This window comes from Hemiscyllium ocellatum, chromosome 13, assembly GCF_020745735.1.
Source record: "Hemiscyllium ocellatum isolate sHemOce1 chromosome 13, sHemOce1.pat.X.cur, whole genome shotgun sequence".
NCBI classification, from domain to species: domain Eukaryota; kingdom Metazoa; phylum Chordata; class Chondrichthyes; order Orectolobiformes; family Hemiscylliidae; genus Hemiscyllium; species Hemiscyllium ocellatum.
In genome coordinates, this window is record NC_083413.1 from 30027800 (window position 1) to 30046024 (window position 18225).

The window sequence follows — 18225 nt, forward strand, 5'->3', positions numbered from 1 at the left end:
CTCCTCACCTCACTCTGATATTTGGGGGCCCCAAAGACCTTGAGCAACTACCCAGAATATTTCAAAACTCAGGAAGTGAGGTTTTGATAGTACTGTAAAAGGTCAGTAGGAATAGAGAGAGGGAGACAGACTCAAGCAGATTCTAGCTGAAAATGTGTTGCTGGAAAAGCGCAGCAGGTCAGGCAGCATCCAAGGAACAGGAAATTCGACGTTTCGGGCATAAGCCCTTCATCAGGCCTTTCCTGATGAAGGGATTATGCCCGAAACATCAAATTTCCTGTTCCTTGGATGCTACCTGACCTGCTGCGCTTTTCCAGTAACACATTTTCAGCTCTGATCTCCAGCATCTGCAGACCTCACTTTCTCCTCAAGCAGATTCTAACCTGTATTTTATAAAGGCATTATTTTTGGCAGATGATGAGGCAGCTGCATTTCCCCATCCATGTTAAGAACCACAGCTTTATGCCAGATCAGAATTCCTCAACTAAGTTCGTTAAAAAGAAATCCTGTGGCCTTCGCAGCAAATGGGTATTTCCCATCAACTCTAGTGGCTTAGATTTTTGTTTGTACACACCCTTTCATGGAATTAATTTGAAAACTAATATTCAATGTTATTGAGGTAGTCTTCATTCTCTGTGACTTGGAGGTAAACGGTAGCCTGGGGCTCTGTTCTCTGTGAACATTTATTTTCTAGTTCCTGATCATCTGAAGACAAGTTTTCTCCTTTGGTCATGGTGTAGAAATAATAATGGAAGTCATTTCCATAGGTTTGGTGTTTGATGGACCAGTTGTAAACCCTTTTGGCATAAAGCTGCTTCCGAAAATGAGGCTGTGCAAATGTAATGGAGATAAAGCGTCCTCCTTTCCGCAGAATGCGACTGACCTGAAATAAAGAAGAAAACATTTATTCTTCAAAGGACACATTGTCCAATTCTTACAAAACAAAAATTGTGTGACTATTTCTAACATTGGATCTACCACATAATGCTGAAGGGGTTTTCAACCCTTTGCAAACATCAAAGAACAACTACTATTGACAAATACAATAACTCATTATGACCTCCATTGCCATCTGCAATGCCTCTGACTATGAAACAGGGCAATATTATCGCACTGTTGGGACAGAACATCATATGGAAGCATACAGTCTCTGGAAATGAAGTTTGCACGTATCCTTTTCAGTTATAAGGCCAAGACATATATTACAATGGGAGTAGTCCCTGTGGAACTATTGATAGGACTTTGGACTAGGCTTAGCCTGACCTTCACAAACCTGGGGGACAATTAAAACAAGAAGCCCGGAAAAGGGGTCATGATAGGCCTAGGCCAGACAGAGATTGTAAACAGGGAGACACAGTTCAAATAAGGAACTTTGGTGATGTCTCTCCATGGATTCTGGGAGTTATCCTAAAAAGAAGAAATGAGACCAGTATTAGGCATGCCACCATTAGCAGCCTGTGGATGGGAAACTGACCTGAACTAAAGAAGGAAACATGTCTGCTTTTTCTTCAAACCCAGGAATGCTATCATATACAACTGAATGACTTTCCACCACCAAATCACTGTAACATTTATTTTGTTTTCAACTACTAACCACCACCCATAAACATCCATGTATGCACTGTGTCTGCTTTGTATCTAAACAGCCTGTTCAGAGATGTCACTATCCTTGTCTGAAGCAGGTGGGACTTAAGCCCTGACCTTTGGGCATCCAATGCAGAGGGTTGTGGGCAGATCGGAGGACCTCCTCATGGATACGCTCCTGGGCCTGACCAGGCTCACTATAAACAGTTCCAGGCAGTGGGCTGCAGAGGGTGTCCTATCTGTTGAATCTCCTTCCCCTCTTCTGTGGTTATATTTATGCCTGAGTGTCCTGGGAGAGGAAGCCAGTGGTGTCCATCAACGCTCTCAATGCTTTTAGGGAGAGGTGGGCACTGGGGGATTTACTGTGTTTTATTTCACCCTCCAACTCCATTTTGGTTTAGCCCCTTCCCAATTTCCCTACATCCCATTCCCATCACTTTTGATGCTTTGCTTGTAAATATTTAATTGGCTTGTCATTAAAAAGAACATAAAAGAGTCATGGTGATTTTTCGGTGTGAAAGTCTTTCAGTTGTGTGTGATAGCGCCTTGTCAAATGTTTTAATAAAATCCATCAACTGCCTGCCCTCATTAATCATCTTCATCACTTCCTCAAGTGAGACATGGCTTTTCAAACTCAAAGTCACACTGACCATTCCGAATAAGTGCATTCTTTTCCAAATGCGAATAAATCCTGCCCCTCAGAATCTTCTCCAATAATTTCACTACCACGATGTAAAGCTCATCAGCCTATAATTTCTTGGAACATCTTGGTTTCCCTTCTTAAACAAAGGAACAACATTTTTTTGGATTGGTGGTGCTGGAAGAGCACAGCAGTTCAGGCAGCATCTGAGGAGCAGCAAAATCGATGTTTCGGGCAAAAGTCCTTCATCAGGAATAAAGGCAGAGAGCCTGAAGCGTGGAGAGACAAGCTGGAGGAGGGTGGGGTTGGGGAGAAAGTAGTATGGAGTACAATAGGTGAGTGGGGGAGAGGACGAAGGTGATAGGTCAGGGAGGAGGGTGGAGTGGATAGGTGGAAAAGAAGATAGGCAGGTAGGACAAGTCATGGGGACAGTGCTGAGCTGTAAGTTTGGAACTAGGGTGAGGTGGGGGAAGGGGAATTGAGGAAACTGTTGAAGTCCACATTGATGCCCTGGGGTTGAAGTGTTTAGATTTAGAGATTAGATTACTTACAGTGTGGAAACAGGCCCTTCGGCCCTACAAGTCCACACCGACCCGTCGAAGCGTAACCCACCCATACCCCTACATTTACCCCTTACCTAACACTACGGGCAATTTAGAATGGCCAATTCACCTGACCCGCACATCTTTGGACTGTGGGAGGAAACCGGAGCACCCAGAGGAAACCCAAGCAGACACGGGGAGAACGTGCAAACTCCACACAGTCAGTCGCCTGAGTCGGGAATTGAACCCGGGTCTCTGGCGCTGTGAGGCAGCAGTGCTAACCACTGTGCCACCGTGTTCTGAGGTGCAAGATAAGGCATTCTTCCTCCAGGCGTCTGGTGGTGAGGGAGCGGCGGTGAAGGAGGCCCAGGACCTCCATGTCCTTGGCAGAGTGGGAGGGGGGGTTGAAATGTTGGGCCACAGGGCGGTGTGGTTGATTGGTGCAGGTGTCCCGGAGATGTTCTCTAAAGCACTCTGCTAGGAGGCGTCCAGTCTCCTCTACATAGAGGAGACTGCATCGGGATGCAATAAATGATATTAGTGGATGTGCAGGTAAAACTTTGATGGATGTGGAAGGCTCCTTTAGGGCCTTGGATGGAGGTGAGGGAGGAGGTGTGGGTGCAGGTTTTGCAGTTCCTGCGGTGGCAGGGGAAGGTGCCAGAATGGGAGGGTGGGTTGTAGGGGGGCATGTGTCTGTCTAAATGCCTCTTAACATTGCTATCATATCTGCTTCTACCACTTTCCCTGGCAGCACTTTCCGGGAACCTTCTACCTCTGTATAAAAAAAAATTGACGCGCACATCTCCTTTAAACATTCCCCCACCCCCCAACCCCCCACCTCACATTAAACCTATGCCTCCTAGTAACTGACATTTCCACCCTGGAAAAAAGACTCTGATTTTTGACCCTATGCAGGCCTCTCATAATTTTATATACTTATGTCAGGTTGCCCCCAGCCTCCAATGCTCAAGCAAAAATAACCTAGGTTTACCCAAGCTCTCTTAATAACTAATACACTTTAATCCAGGCAATATCTTGGTGAAACCCTCGTTTGCACCCTCTCCATAGCCTCGAGGAGAAAGTGAGGTCTGCAGATGCTGGAGATCAGAGCTGAAAATGTGTTGCTGGAAAAGTGCAGCAGGTCAGGCAACATCCAAGGAACAGGAAATTCGACGTTTCAGGCATAAGCCCTTCATCAGGAATGAGGAAAGTGTGTTCAGTAGGCTAAGACAAAAGGGAGGGAGGAGGGACTTGGGGGAAGGGCGATGGAGATGTGATAGGTGGAAGGAGGTCAAGGTGAGGGTGATAGGCCGGAGTGGGGTGGGGGCGGAGAGGTCAGGAAGAAGATTGCAGGTTAGGAAGGCGGTGCTGAGTTCGAGGGATTCGACTGACACAAGGTGGGGGGGAGGGGAAATGAGGAAACTGGAGGAATCTGAGTTCATCCCTTGTGGTTAGAGGGTTCCCAGGTGGAAGATGAGGCGCTCTTCCTCCAACTGTCGTGTTGTTATGGTCTGGCGATGGAGGAGTCCAAGGACCTGCATGTCCTTGGTGGAGTGGGAGGGGGAGTTAAAGTGTTGAGTCACGGGGTGGTTGGGTTGGTTGGTCCGGGTGTCACAGAGGTGCTCTCTGAAACGTTCCGCAAGTAGGCGGCCTGTCTCCCCAATATAGAGGAGAGACAGGCTGCCTACTTGCGGAACTTTTCAGAGAGCACCTCTGTGACACCCGGACCAACCAACCCAACCACCCCGTGACTCAACACTTTAACTCCCCCTCCCACTCCACCAAGGACATGCAGGTCCTTGGACTTCTCCATCGCCAGACCATAACAACACGACAGTTGGAGGAAGAGCGCCTCATCTTCCACCTGGGAACCCTCCAACCACAAGGGATGAACTCAGATTTCTCCAGTTTTCTCATTCCCCCCCCCCCCACCTTGTCTCAGTCAGATCCCTCAAACTCAGCACCGCTTTCCTAAGCTGCAATCTTCTTCCTGACCTCTCTGCCCCCACCCCACTCCGGCCTATCACCCTCACCTTGACCTCCTTCCACCTATCACATCTCCATCACACCCACCCCCCCCCCAAGTCCCTCCTCCCTACCTTTTATCTTAGCCTGCTGGACACACTTTCCTCATTCCTGAAGAAGAGCTTATGCCCGAAATGTTGAATTTCCTGTTCCTTGGATGCTGCCTGACCTGCTGCGCTTTTCCAGCAACACATTTTCAGCTCTCCATAGCCTCCACATCCTTCCTATAGTGTGTCATCAGAACTCCACACAATTCTCCAAATATAATGTAACTGAAGTTTTATACAGCTGCAACATGATTTGCCAACTTTTATACTCAAGTGTCCCAAGCGATGAAGCCAGCATGCCTTATACCTTCTTTATCACCTTATCCACTTGTGGTGCCATTTTAAGAAAGCTATGGACTTGCACCCCAAGTTCCCTCTCCATTTCAATGCTCCTAAAACATCTGTTGTTTACCCCATACAAATTAAACTCCACCAGCCATTTTTCTCTGCCACATTTTCTAACTGACCTATTGTGCTCTATCAATTGACAAATTCCTCACTACCCACAGCTCTATCAATTTTTATGTTATCCGCAAACTACCTAATCAGACCACCTACATTTTCATTCAAATCATTTACGTTAACAAAGAATTGAGGACCCAGCACTTCTCCTTGTGAAACATCACTGCTCACATACTCCACTCAGAAAAACATCCCTCCACAACTACCCTTTGTCTATTGTGACCAAGCCACTTTTATATCCAATTTACCGCTCTCCTACCCTCATCAATCATTGTGACTTCCTCAAAAAACACAGTCAGATTTGTGAGACAAGACCTTCCCCTACAAAGCCATGCTGACTATCCTAATAAATCCATTCTTTTCACATGTAAGTAAATCCTCTTCCTTAGAATCTTCTCCAATACTTTGCCTATCCTGATGTAAGGCTCACGACGATTAAAATCAAGATTTGGCATAAAATTATTCTCAATACTGAGACTTGGAGAGTTATAGGATGAGAAAGCAACTTAGGTGGATGTTGGTGGGTGGGGAGATGTCGATGGGTGAGGAGATGTCGATGGGTGAGGGGAAGGATATTTGGAGATGGTGAGTGGGGAGGTGGAGCTGCCTAGATGACCAGGATGCAGTAGGTGGAATCGTTGTGGTGCTGGCAGGGAAGGTGAAATAGATGAAGAATGAAATAATGGGATGGTTCAGAAAACCCTGTCAAGACAAATAAATGAGCAAGGTCAAAAGGAATTGTACCGAAGTACACTATATCTTGGTTGATTTCACTTTTGTATATCTGCTCTGTACAGTTATTGAATGCTATGGTGATTTCCAGGATCACTCTGCTGATAGGAATTTCAGTTCTTGTGATTTTCCATGTATTAGTTGTTTCTTGCACTACATTAGCAGATAGCACTCTGTCCAACCTTTGCTGTGTCTTCTCTTTTGTGCTGAACAGATAAACTCAGACTCAAATTATATGAATCATATTTTAGGCAATACATAAAGCATAACTTCAAGGTTAACAGGCAAACCCCAGGTACACCAAGTAATTTTTTCATTAATCATTTATTCCTCATCCAGGAGCTAGAGAGTTTCTTGATGCAGACAGATAGCACAAACAGGTCAATTCAGTGAATTATTCCTCATCAAGCTAGGTCAATCATCTGTGTAATCATCAACAATGACATCAACTGGCACTTACAAAAAACAGCTCATCAATGCTGAATTTGGGTTTTGCCACTTGATCCAAGCATAAACAAAGAATGAGATTCCAGAGGTGAGATGACTGGGACTACCCTGGGCATCAATTGTGATTGCATTTGGAAGAACGTGACATTAAGAACCTTGAGCAAGAATGTCAATGAGAATCAAGGAATAAAGTCTCCACTGACTGGAGTCATATGCCACAAAGATTGATGGTTACGGTTACTGGTGTCAAACATCCCAGTTCAAGGTTAAGAGCACTATATCGTAGGCCTAAGCATCTTCACCTACTTCATTAATGACCTTCCCTGCATCATAAGGTCAGAAGTGCGAATGTTTGTTGATGACTGCATCATTTTCAGTTTCATTGCAACTTCATAGGTAACAAATTATCAGTCAGTACCAACATGAAGCAAGATCGCAACAGTTTTGGGAGGATCAATAAGGCGAGGGAGTACATATTAAATGGTAGGACCCGTGGAAGGTACAGAGGATCAGAGGTACATTAGCATGTATGTCCATAGGTCCTTGAAGGCAACAGGACATGTAGATAAGATGGTTAAGAAGGCATTTCAGATACTTGCCTTTATTAGTCAAGGCACTGAATATAAGCCAAAAACCAAAAGAATCACGGATGCTGGAAATCACAGAAATTCCTGGAAAAGCTCAGCAGGTCTGGTAGCATTTATGGAGAGAAATCAGCATAAACTTTTCAGATCAAGGGGCAACTGAGGATTCTGAGGAAGGGTCACTGGACCTGAAACTCTAATGCTGATTTCTCTCCACAGATGCTGCCAGATGTGCTGAGCTTTTCCAGCAATTTCTGTGTTTGTTGTCATTGAATAAAAGAGCCAGAAGGTTATAATGGAGCTTTATTGACCATTAATTAGTTGACAGGTTGAGTAGTGTGTGCAGTTTTGGTCAACAAACTATAGGAATGATGTAATTGCACAACAGAGAGTGCAGAAGAGATTCATCAGGATGTTACTGGGCTGGAATGATGCAACTATGAAGAGAGGCTAGATGGGCTAGGGCTGCTTTCCTTAGAACAGAAAAGGATACTTGGGCTTCTAATTGAGGTGTTCAAAGTCCTGAAGGTCATAGATAAGGTAGATAGGGAGAAACATTTCCCCATTAGAGGGGTCAACACAGGGGCACAGTTTTAAGATACGGTGCAGGAAGTTGAGAGAGGATTTGTGAATTTCTTTCTTTAAACCAGAGGGTTGAGAATACCTAGAACTCACAGCCTAAAAGGTAGTAGAGTCAACTCTCAAGACATTTAAGAAGTACTTAGATGGGCACTTGAAATGCCCTAGCAGACAAGGCTACAAGCGAAGTGCTAGAAAATGGGATTAGAACAGATGGATGCTTGATAAATGGCATGGATAGGGTGGGCAGAAGAGACTCTGTGCTCTGAGTATTCAGCAATGACTTTGTGCCAGTAAGTGGAAAGCAACATGCATAAAACACAAACAGGTCAGTCAGTAGGTTTCTTTCACGTCTAACTGTACGACCGTTGCTGAATCTTTTACCATCAATATCCTTTATGTCATAGGCTATAATGAGTGACTGCTTGCTTCCCAAAAGCTTTTTCGTCATTTACAAATTGTATGTCAGGAGTGTGATGGAAAACTCTCCACTTGATTAGATGAGAGCAGCTCCAACAGCATGCTTTTACACTATCCAGGTCAAAGTAAAAACAGAAATTGCTTGAAAAGTTCAGCAGGTCTGACAGCAGATGTGTAGAGAAATCAGAGTTAACATTTCAGGTCAAGTTATCCTTCCTTAGAATGTAGAACACAGGTCAAAGCACCCTGCTTGATTGGCACCCTATTTACCACCTTAAATATTTACTCTATCATCACTGGTGAAGTGGTTGCAATGTACATCATTTACACCATGTACCACAGCAACTCATAAAGGGTTGTTCCATACCACCTTTGCTGCTGAGAAAAACAAAAGGCAGCAGATGCAAGGGGACACAAACACTTCAATTTCCCATCCAAATCATATTCATATTCCAAATCCTGTTTTGGAAATGTATTGTTGTTCCGTCATTGTTGCTCATCAAAATCTTGGGATTCCTTCTGTAGTAGCAGTGTGATTGTGACTAATACTCAACTATAGCACTGGTTCAAGGAGGCAACTAACCTCTATCTTCTCAATAAATATTGGCATTGCCTGCAATGTTCATATTCCATGAATTAATAGTAAATAATTTTGTACATAAAATGGACAATTGTGCCTTGAATTTCTGCATGAGTTTTTCATATTTTCTTACCTAACATGCGCAGAAAGCCAGGGGAACCTCACAGAAACAAAGTAATAGGTTGCTTTGTGCTTGATTCACACAGATCTGCACCAAGCATACAGTGAAGGTTCAGAAGACCTCCCATCTATTAGTGATACTGCATGAAGAACTTTATGAGTGAATACTTATCGGTGATGGTTCAGGACAGGACCATATAGATGGATATCAATGGTAAGGGTACTTACAAGAAACAAATCCGTAAGGACCAATTTGTAATTCTATACACTATATAGAATTATATAGTACACCCTATATTTCTATATTCTTTATATCCGTACATTTAGGTGTTAAAAGATATTGAATGCAGATAGTGAAGTATCCTGCAAAGCTGCAGATCTTATGATATATGATTTTCCTGGAATTTTATAATATGTGTTTACTGCATTTCAGGACTGGTATCATGCTGTGAAATGGGTTGGTCTTGGTTGTCACGATGAGTCATCCGGTTACTGCTGTTGCATTTATTCACAGCAGTCTAGCACGATCTCACCACCAATCATACCCTTCCCTCTCGCAGGGGTGACAACTGATTAACGGCTCTCCTTTGAAGCTGAGGATTCTCTGTAATCCCCAGAGTTCCCATGAGCCCACAGTGCTGACAATTACTCTTCTTGAAATCCTTACACTTGACCTCTATCACATTGTAAGAAATGTTGCTAAAGAGCTGAAAAGAGCATGATTTCTATCTGGTAGAAAAGCGGTACTCAATGACATGCCAAATTCGCTGTTGTAGAGTTCTGTTCCAAGACTGCTTGGGATTAAAATACCTGCTGTTGGGAATTTAACCAACATCTGGACTACCTTGTTTCAGCTCACTTCTGGAGGAGCTTTTGAAAACAAAAACTAGTACCTAAAGCTAGCCCTTGCTGAAAAATTATGATCTGTCAACCACTTTGTAAAACAGGAGCTGTTCTGGAACAATTTGCGTCCCTGACATTAATATAGGCAGAAATGCAAATAAATAATGTGTAAGTGGTGTAGTTATTTAATTATAAAGATGAACAAATACAAAATGGATTATGTGTCAATTTAATTGGATTAAATTGGCTGAAATAGATTGGGGTACTCATTCTTACCATGCAGGTAGCAGTGCTTTAGTATCCAAAAAAGCAACATATGCTATGTCAAGAGTGATAGCTTCAAACTAGACAGGGATTGCAATGAAACCAATTGACAGGAGAAGAGAATTTTTTTGCAGAAGAACATTCTGATGATAGCACTTTCGCTGACATTCCAGTTCAGGAACTGAGACTCTTAAATAAAGTGTATGAAATGTGTTCATTGAATTCATTTATTTTTATTATTATCCATATAGCTGCATTTGCATTCACATTCATTTACATTATTTTAAGCTGCAATAACTTATTTATTTTAATTGCAATGTTTGGTATATTTTTGGGTGATAAACTTTGTACTTTTTCCTGATAAAGTCATTGAGATATTTTTTCCATGCACGTTTTATTGTGTGCCATCACAGACACACTGTAACACTTTGATGTGCTGTTTCCTCTATAGCCTTTCTGTAACACTTATCAAATAATGGAAATCAAAGGTGTCACAGACAGAATGTGTTCCTTTTACTGCCTGTGTCTGTAACAGGTGTGTGTTTTCTTATGCTCGGAGTGTGGATCCCAAATTAATACCATCAGCGACAAGGTTTTGTGAATTCATAAAGAGAGACATATTTTCATATATACCAAAAATTACACAGCATTTCACTCACTTGTCTCACACATACTGTCACACACCAGGATCATATATAGACAAATTTAATATACTGTTACGGTGATGATCATCTAAATGTCTTTTGATCTAAGAAACTATAGGCTTGTCACAATGTGATGTTTTAAGGTTGTAGTTTAAAGTGAAATATTTTTCCACAGGCTGTGAAGTTTCTTGTGGTCAAATTTATGAGATTTTTGTATCAGGTGAACTCAAAATTGAAACAAGTTGGGAGAAGTTTTCTCTCTGTTGGATCCTCCCACTTCAAGGTATGACTGTTACTTACTTTGGCTGTTTGATGGCTTGCAATTAATTTGAATGCTCCTGTAAAAACTCTAAAATGTGAACAGTCTTTTGCTGAATTTAAGGACAGAAACAAGAAAAAAAGTCTTAACATGTGCCTTCCATGAGTTCAAAACCAAATTTCCAAACAAAACATGGGGAGTACACATGATTATGTATCATGTAATGTTGCTTAATACTGCAAGAGACTGAGACAGTCAACACATTGTGTTTAAATGATCCATTCAATTTTATAATACCCTTTCTCGATTCTTTTCAGGAAAGGGGATTGATTCAATCTCAATCTGGAATAAAGCTTTTGTTCCCTCTTGAGATGGGATGTGGTTTTAATTCTCAAAAGAAGTCAGGTGACCCGTAGGAGCTATTCCTTCTGGCCTTTTATATTCACTTTTAAAATATAAAACTTGGTTTGCGGCTCAATGTGGCTCTAACTTCAGCCTTTAAAAACTGCAGCTCATAAACAAGTTAAAACAAACCAACTTCACAGGAGATACAAATGCAGAAAACCATTCTTCAAATTACAATTAAAATATCAACAAACTCCTGAGTTAAGCACAGGCTACTTGGCCCCTTGAGCCTGCTCTGCCATTTAATAAGGTTAAGGCTGATCTGATTGGATCCTCCATCCTACATTCTGGTCTGTCCTTGCTAACTTTTCACCACCTTAATCTGTTCAGCTCTGCTTTAAAAGAGACATGTTGCATTTTGAAGAAGAGTTCTAAAGACTCAGGTCCCTCTGACAGTAAACAAAAGTCATCTCATTTTTAAATAGTGACCTCTTGCTGTAGATTCTCTCACAAAAGGAAACATCCCTTTCATCCTGTGAAGACCCCTCATGACTTTGCGTGTTTCAATCAAGTCACCGTCTATTCTTCTGAAGTCCAGTGGATACAACCCTACCCTATCTAACCTTTCCTTGTAAAATAAATATCCATTTCAGGTATTAGTCTATATAAACCCTTGAACTGCTTCCAATGTGGTTGCCTCCTTCCTTAAATAATAGACCAATACTTGGCGATGCCGGAGTTGGAAAATTAAAAACCACACAATACCAGGTTATAGTCCAACAGGTTTAACTGGAAGCACTAGCTTTCGGAGCGGCGCTCCTTCATCAGGTGGTTGTGGAGGACATAGAATGTATAGCAAAAATTTACAATGTGATGTAACTGAAATTATACATTGAAAATACCTTGATTGTTTGTTGAGTCTCTCATCCATTGGAATGACCATGTTAGTTTCATTTCTTTCATATGTAAATGACAAAACCTTTTTAAAAAGTTACATTCTCAGGTTAACTTTAACAATTGGTGTCAGCCCATATAGAAAGTGTTAGCCCCCTGTGTGCTGCTGTCTGTGCTAGACTGATTCTAATCTAAAAGATGAATTAACAGAATCTTAAACTGATTCATGCAGTCTTTGAGCAAAGTACAATGTAACTCTGTAAGTACAAATTCACCCCACAAATGTATATGTGTATGTGTGTACGCGCGTGTGTGTGTGCGTGTATATAGGATTGTGTGTCTGTGTGTATGTATAGTGCAATGTTGTTCACCTGTAGTGTGACATGAACCCAAGGTCCTGGTTGAGGCCCTCCCTATGGGTACCGAACTTAGCTTTCAGCCTCTGCTCGGCCACTTTTCGCTGCTGCCTATCCCGAAGTCCGCCTTGGAGAATGGTGACCCGAAGGTCCGAAGTCAAACGTCCAGGATGGCTGAAGTGTTCTCCAAATGGGAGGGAACACTCCTGTCTGTTGCTTGTTGTGTGGTGCCCATTCATCCGTTATCGTAGAGTCTGCTCGGTTTCACCAATGTACCATGCCTCAGGGCATCCTTGCCTGCAGTGTATGAAATAGACAATGTTGGCTGAGGCGCATGAGTACCTGCCATGTACATGGTGGGAGATGTCCCCACACGTAATTCTGGTATCCATGTCCACACTATGACACGTCTTGCAGCACTTACCGCGATAAGGATGTATGGAGTTGTCCTGAAAGCCAGGCAATTTGCGAAGAACAATGATCTGCTTGAGGTTTGGCGGTTGTTTAAAAGTGAGCAGTAGGGATGTTGGGAAGGTCTTGGCGAGGTGCTCATCTTCATTGATAATGTGTTGCAGGCTGCGAGGAACATGGTGTAGCTTTTCAGCTCCTGGAAAGTACTGGACAATGGATCCATGTGAGATTCTGTTAATTCATCTTTTAGATTAGAATCAATCTAAACTTTATAGCACAGACAGCAGCACACAGGGGGCGAACATCTTCAACAGATTATCTGGGCTGACACCAATTGTTAAAGTTAACCTGAGAAGATAACTTTTTAAAAAAGTTTTGTGATTTACATGTGAAAGAAGTGAAACTAACATGGTCATTCTAACAGATGAGAGACTTAACAAACAATCAAGATATTTTTCAATGTACGATTTCAGTTACATCACCCTGTAAACTTTTGCTATAAATTCTGTGTCTTACAATAGTGTCCTCCGCAACCACGTGATGAAGGAGTGGCGTTCCGAAAGCTTGTGCTTCCAATTAAACCTGGTGTTGCGTGATTTTTAACTTTGTAGACTAATACTTCACACAGTACTGCAGATGTGGTTTTATCAGTGTCCAGCATAACTGATGCATAATCTATCTACTTTTTTATTCAATTCTCCTCACAATGTACAATAACATTCTATTAACATTACTAATCACTTGCTGCATATTCATACTGGTCTTTTGATATTCATTGACTAGGACACTCACATTCCTCTGCATCTGAGTGTTGCAATTTCGCACCATGTAGATAATATTCTTATTTTCTATTCTTCCTGTCATATTGGACAATTACATATTGTCAACATTTGGCAAATTTTTGCACTCATAACTGATCTTTATCCCTTTGTCGTCTCCTTATGTCCTTTTCAACACAGTTTTCTTGCTGTCTTTGCGTCACCAGCAACAAACATTTGGTCCCTTCACTCAAGTCATTTATATAAATTGCAAGCCCCAGCACTGATCTCTGTGACACGCCACTCATTGCATCTTGCAAACCAAAAATAAATATTTATGCCTACACTCTTGTTAGCTAGCAAACCTTCTATCTATGGCAGTGTGCAGCCTTCCCTATGAGGTTCTATTTTCTGCAACACCTTCAGTTTTGTACCTTATTAATTCTATCCCCTGTATTTATGTCTCTTTTGGACGAATCCCAAACAATTTTACAATACTTCATGTTTCAGCTCCCTGTCTTTAAAAGCATTCCTATTTCACAATTTCTCCCAAATGTTTAATTGACCTGTCAATCAAAGCCAACTTTCTGATTTGCAATCTGACCAGTAAGTGACTACCACTTCATTTGAAGAATCCACAGCAATCACCTCCTCAAGGCACAAAGATTGGCATAAATCTGATTGCACACTTCTTGCCAATGCATTAAAAACAATATGCGCACAAGAAAGAAAAATATGTAATTTACAGAACCTACCGAGTGCTAAATTGCATGAGCTCCTATCTGTGCATTCAGCTGCCCTTATTCAATTCTAAATGAACGCATTTCAAATAAAATAAACAAACACCAGCAATGGGACCTCGTACCTATGCTCATAAAGGCAGATTCTTGTATGTTTGTTGTGTATGTTTGACAGCCAGTGACCACTGCATCAGCAAGGAGCGTAGCCAGAATCTGCAAGCAACTCAACTGCGTTTTTATCTTTCTAAGATAGTGAGTCAAGCCATTTAACTGGAAGAATTTGTACCCCGTTGATAATGCCATCAAAATTCTGAACATGGCTACCCATTCACACATAGTCAGGTTAATGACTGGCTAGTATAGAGCTATTCTCAGCTAAACCCTATTCAACTACAGAGGAACATATTACAAATTTGCAGGAATTTTTTTTAATTACAGATAGCTCGATGGGTTTGACGGTAGGGACTGGTACAAGCTTGTAAAAACTGAAAAAGGCACATTAAGCTTGAACAGACTACGACATGGATATGAATTAGAGAGAAAGGCACAGCAGAAGGAAGTATGAATTATGGATAAGCCATCATTATTTAGTAGCAGGTACAGTGGGAAGTTGCTTTAGTTGAGGGCAGAATAATTGACATCAGAGGCTTCTGTCTTCTTCTCTTGCTACTAAATAGTTGCTGGGAATCTGCCAAGTCTCAGCACTGCTGGAATATCAACTGTAGGTTTTCAAAGTGGTTTGATCTCTGCGCTTTTAATCTTGCAGAGCTTCATTATCCTGAAGACTGACTAGAGGAATATGAAGAAATAAAAGACATAGTGTCCCAATATGTCCCAATGGATGCTCCCTCTCAGAAATACTGCCCATGTTTTGGACCTCCACCTGTTTGAATTTTCTCGTATTTACTAAGCTGGACTTTTATATGGGTTCTAAATTAGATTTATTTTCAATTAATATAGCTTATTCGACCTGTGCCTTTATATCAAAACAAAAAAAAATGTTTCAATGAAAGTCCTTACTAAGCAAACGTTGCACAGAACCGGTTGAGATGGGAAGGGGAAGATCCCACAAAATGCCCTCAGCCTCACTGTGGGAGATCATTGAATTTCTTGGGATGGTCCAAACCTTCTTAATAATTTATCTAACCTCAACCTGCAAGGGTTATCGTTACTTAATTCCAACTTGTAAATATTGTGAGTTATCAGAAACCACTTAATCTGAGTACTCATTTCAAATGGTATCAGTGTATAAAGATAGAACTATCTAGTTGGTCAACGTTTAACATACTTTAGTAGGTGAAAGACAGATTTAATGAAATTAGACTTTATTTTTGCAGTTATAAAACCAGCTGTTAACAACATAAACATATTAACATTAACAACATATTACTGGGGCGGCACGGTGGCTCAGTGGTTAGTATTGCTGCCTCACAGCGCCAGGAACCCAGGTTTGATTCCAGCTTCAGGCGACTGTCCGTGTGGAGTTTGCACATTCTCGTCGTATCTGCATGGGTTTCCTCCAGGTGCACTGGTTTCCTCCCACAATCTAAAGATGTGCAGGTCAGGTGAATTGGCAGTGTTAAATTGCCCATAGTGTTCAGGGATGTGTAGGTTAGGTGCATTCATCAGGGGCAAATGTAGAGTGATAGGGTAGGGCAATGAATCTGGGTGAATTACTCTTTGGAGGGTCAATGTGGACTTGTTGGGCCAAACAGCCTGTTTCCACACTGTAGGAATTCTATGATAGTCCTATCCCAGTATTTAAAATATGAATTTTCATCAATTTGTGAAAACAAACATTGAACCTCTCAGAGCTTTATTACTAATTATACAAATTCTTTCCCTGTGTAAGGCCACATTGAAGGCTTTGAAGTATTAGTGCAAGCCAGAAAACCTACTGGAGCTCTGTACAGATACAGCATCAATTTGAGAATTCTTTACAGTAATCTCGCTTCCCATCTACCGATCTGTAATATAACAATTCCTTCAAATGTTGCATGTTGCTCTCATGCACTTTTTAAAAATCTGCAATAATACATTAAAGGAAACATGTATTATTTTAAATCATTCACTTGCTCTCACAGCAATGTGTAAAAATATTTTTGTTTAGAACTGACATCAAAAAGAAATGATTTCTAGAAGTTATTCAGCTTATTTCAAATAATGCGATTGCTGAAGCATGCTGTGTTAATGACTGGATTGCTAGTGAATTTAATTCAGTTTCCTGCATTATGGACTCACCAAATCCCTACGAAGCAAATGTGCTTAATATGTCATCTGCTATTTAAAGAAAAAATTGAATAAAAAAACAGATTATTCAGAATAGCACACATGGATATTAAAACATAATTTCTTCATAATTTAATTTCTCCACATTCAAACTTTACTCTCAATCATTGCAGATATTTTTTTCTCAGGCTGCCTTTCTATTATTTAAATTTTTCAGGTGAAAATTGTCACAACTGGAAATAATCCCGATCCTTACCCTGACATATATTAATATGATTTTTCAAAGTGTTCTACTATTACAGATATTTTCATAATAATTGATCATACTTTGCTGTGAAAATTTACATTTTTATACATCTCATACTACATAAAATATCTCGCGGTGTTCAAAGGATTTTGGGAAAAATCCAAAATGAAGAGCTTATGCCTGAAACGTCGAATTTCCTGTTCCTTGGATGCTGCCTGACCTGTTGCACTTTTCCAGCAACACTTTTCAGCAAAAATCCATAATAACCAAGCAAACACCAAATCTTCCAGAAGTTCTGAATGTGAGCTAACTGGCAGGCTAATTAGGCAATCATGATTCACACCATTATCAGTACACAGCCAGTCATTATGTTAGAAACGGATCATCACAAATCCATCTAAATATTTGTTGTTACAGAGGTTTCCTTTTGTAGGGCTGGTGTTTTCTGCCCTTTAAACAATAACATTTCTGTGCACAGTTCAGGCTGTAATGTTGATATTATGCATGCTTTGGTACAGATGGCAGTCAGTTGGTACTACAGCCCTCCCTTGTTAATATTGCTTCTGAAGGAATGATCACTGGCTACCTCTTAAACTCTCCAAAATTATTTAGATATAAGCCTAGATAAGAAACAACAGGGAAAAAGAAAATGAAAACTATTCCAAAGTACATCTGATGCTTATTTTGCTTCTGCCTTTCGTACCCCATTGTGTGATTTGTATCCCATTAAGGTGGGTACATGTTACAGGAACTCATTGGCAGCATGGAATGGGAGAATTTAATGAAAATATTAAAATTTCTCCCCATGGTCTTGATGTATAACAAATCCTAGGGCCTAGATATTAAGCTACCTTTGGGAGCGAGTTCAGGTGTGAATACATACTAAAATCACACACCTGGAAGGAGTCACTAGATCCCAAAATGCCTATCCAATGTCAAAAATCACACAACACCAGGTCATAGTCCAACAGGTTTAATTGAAAGCACCAGCTTTCGGAGCACTGGTCCTTCATTAGGTGGTTAGCACTCTGAAAGCTAGTGCTTCCAATTAAACCTGTTAGACTATAACCTGGTGTTGTGTGATTTTCAATTTTGTACACCCCAGTCTAACACCAGCATCTCCAAATTATGCAATTTGATGCACCTTCCAAATGAAAGGTGGGAACGAGGAAGCCGGAAACTGGAAATCCACAAATCTCCAATTAACTGGCTGTGGGACACAATAGAAAGTTTTTCACCAGCAGTTTGAAATTTTCAGTCAGCAAGTATGTGGAAGCAAAGTGTCTGCGACCCCTCAGGTTGCAAATGCCTTGAACACAACAGGGAGCCAGGAACACAAATGGATGCAATGGATCAGCAGGTTCAGGAAGTAGAGAATTACGCTCAGTTGCTCAGCCAATGGCACAAAGCTACAAACACTGTGACGAAGAGTGCTGCACTTGAGAGTCCTCGGTGCTAGGGCCATTGAAAGAA

The 18225-nt window shown here is 41.2% G+C and overlaps 1 protein-coding gene across 2 annotated transcripts in view; it reads right to left on the bottom strand.

Moving 5' to 3' along the window:
- Nucleotides 1–318: 318 nt before the first annotated feature.
- ece2a (endothelin converting enzyme 2a) overlaps nt 319–18225 on the bottom strand; it is a 281571-nt gene continuing 263664 nt past the window's right edge. For both annotated transcript variants that reach the window (XM_060834107.1, XM_060834106.1), the window contains one exon: nt 319–883. In XM_060834107.1, coding sequence (XP_060690090.1) covers nt 599–883 — 285 coding nt within the window. In that variant the 3' untranslated portion in view covers nt 319–598. The remainder of the gene's footprint in view (nt 884–18225) is intronic.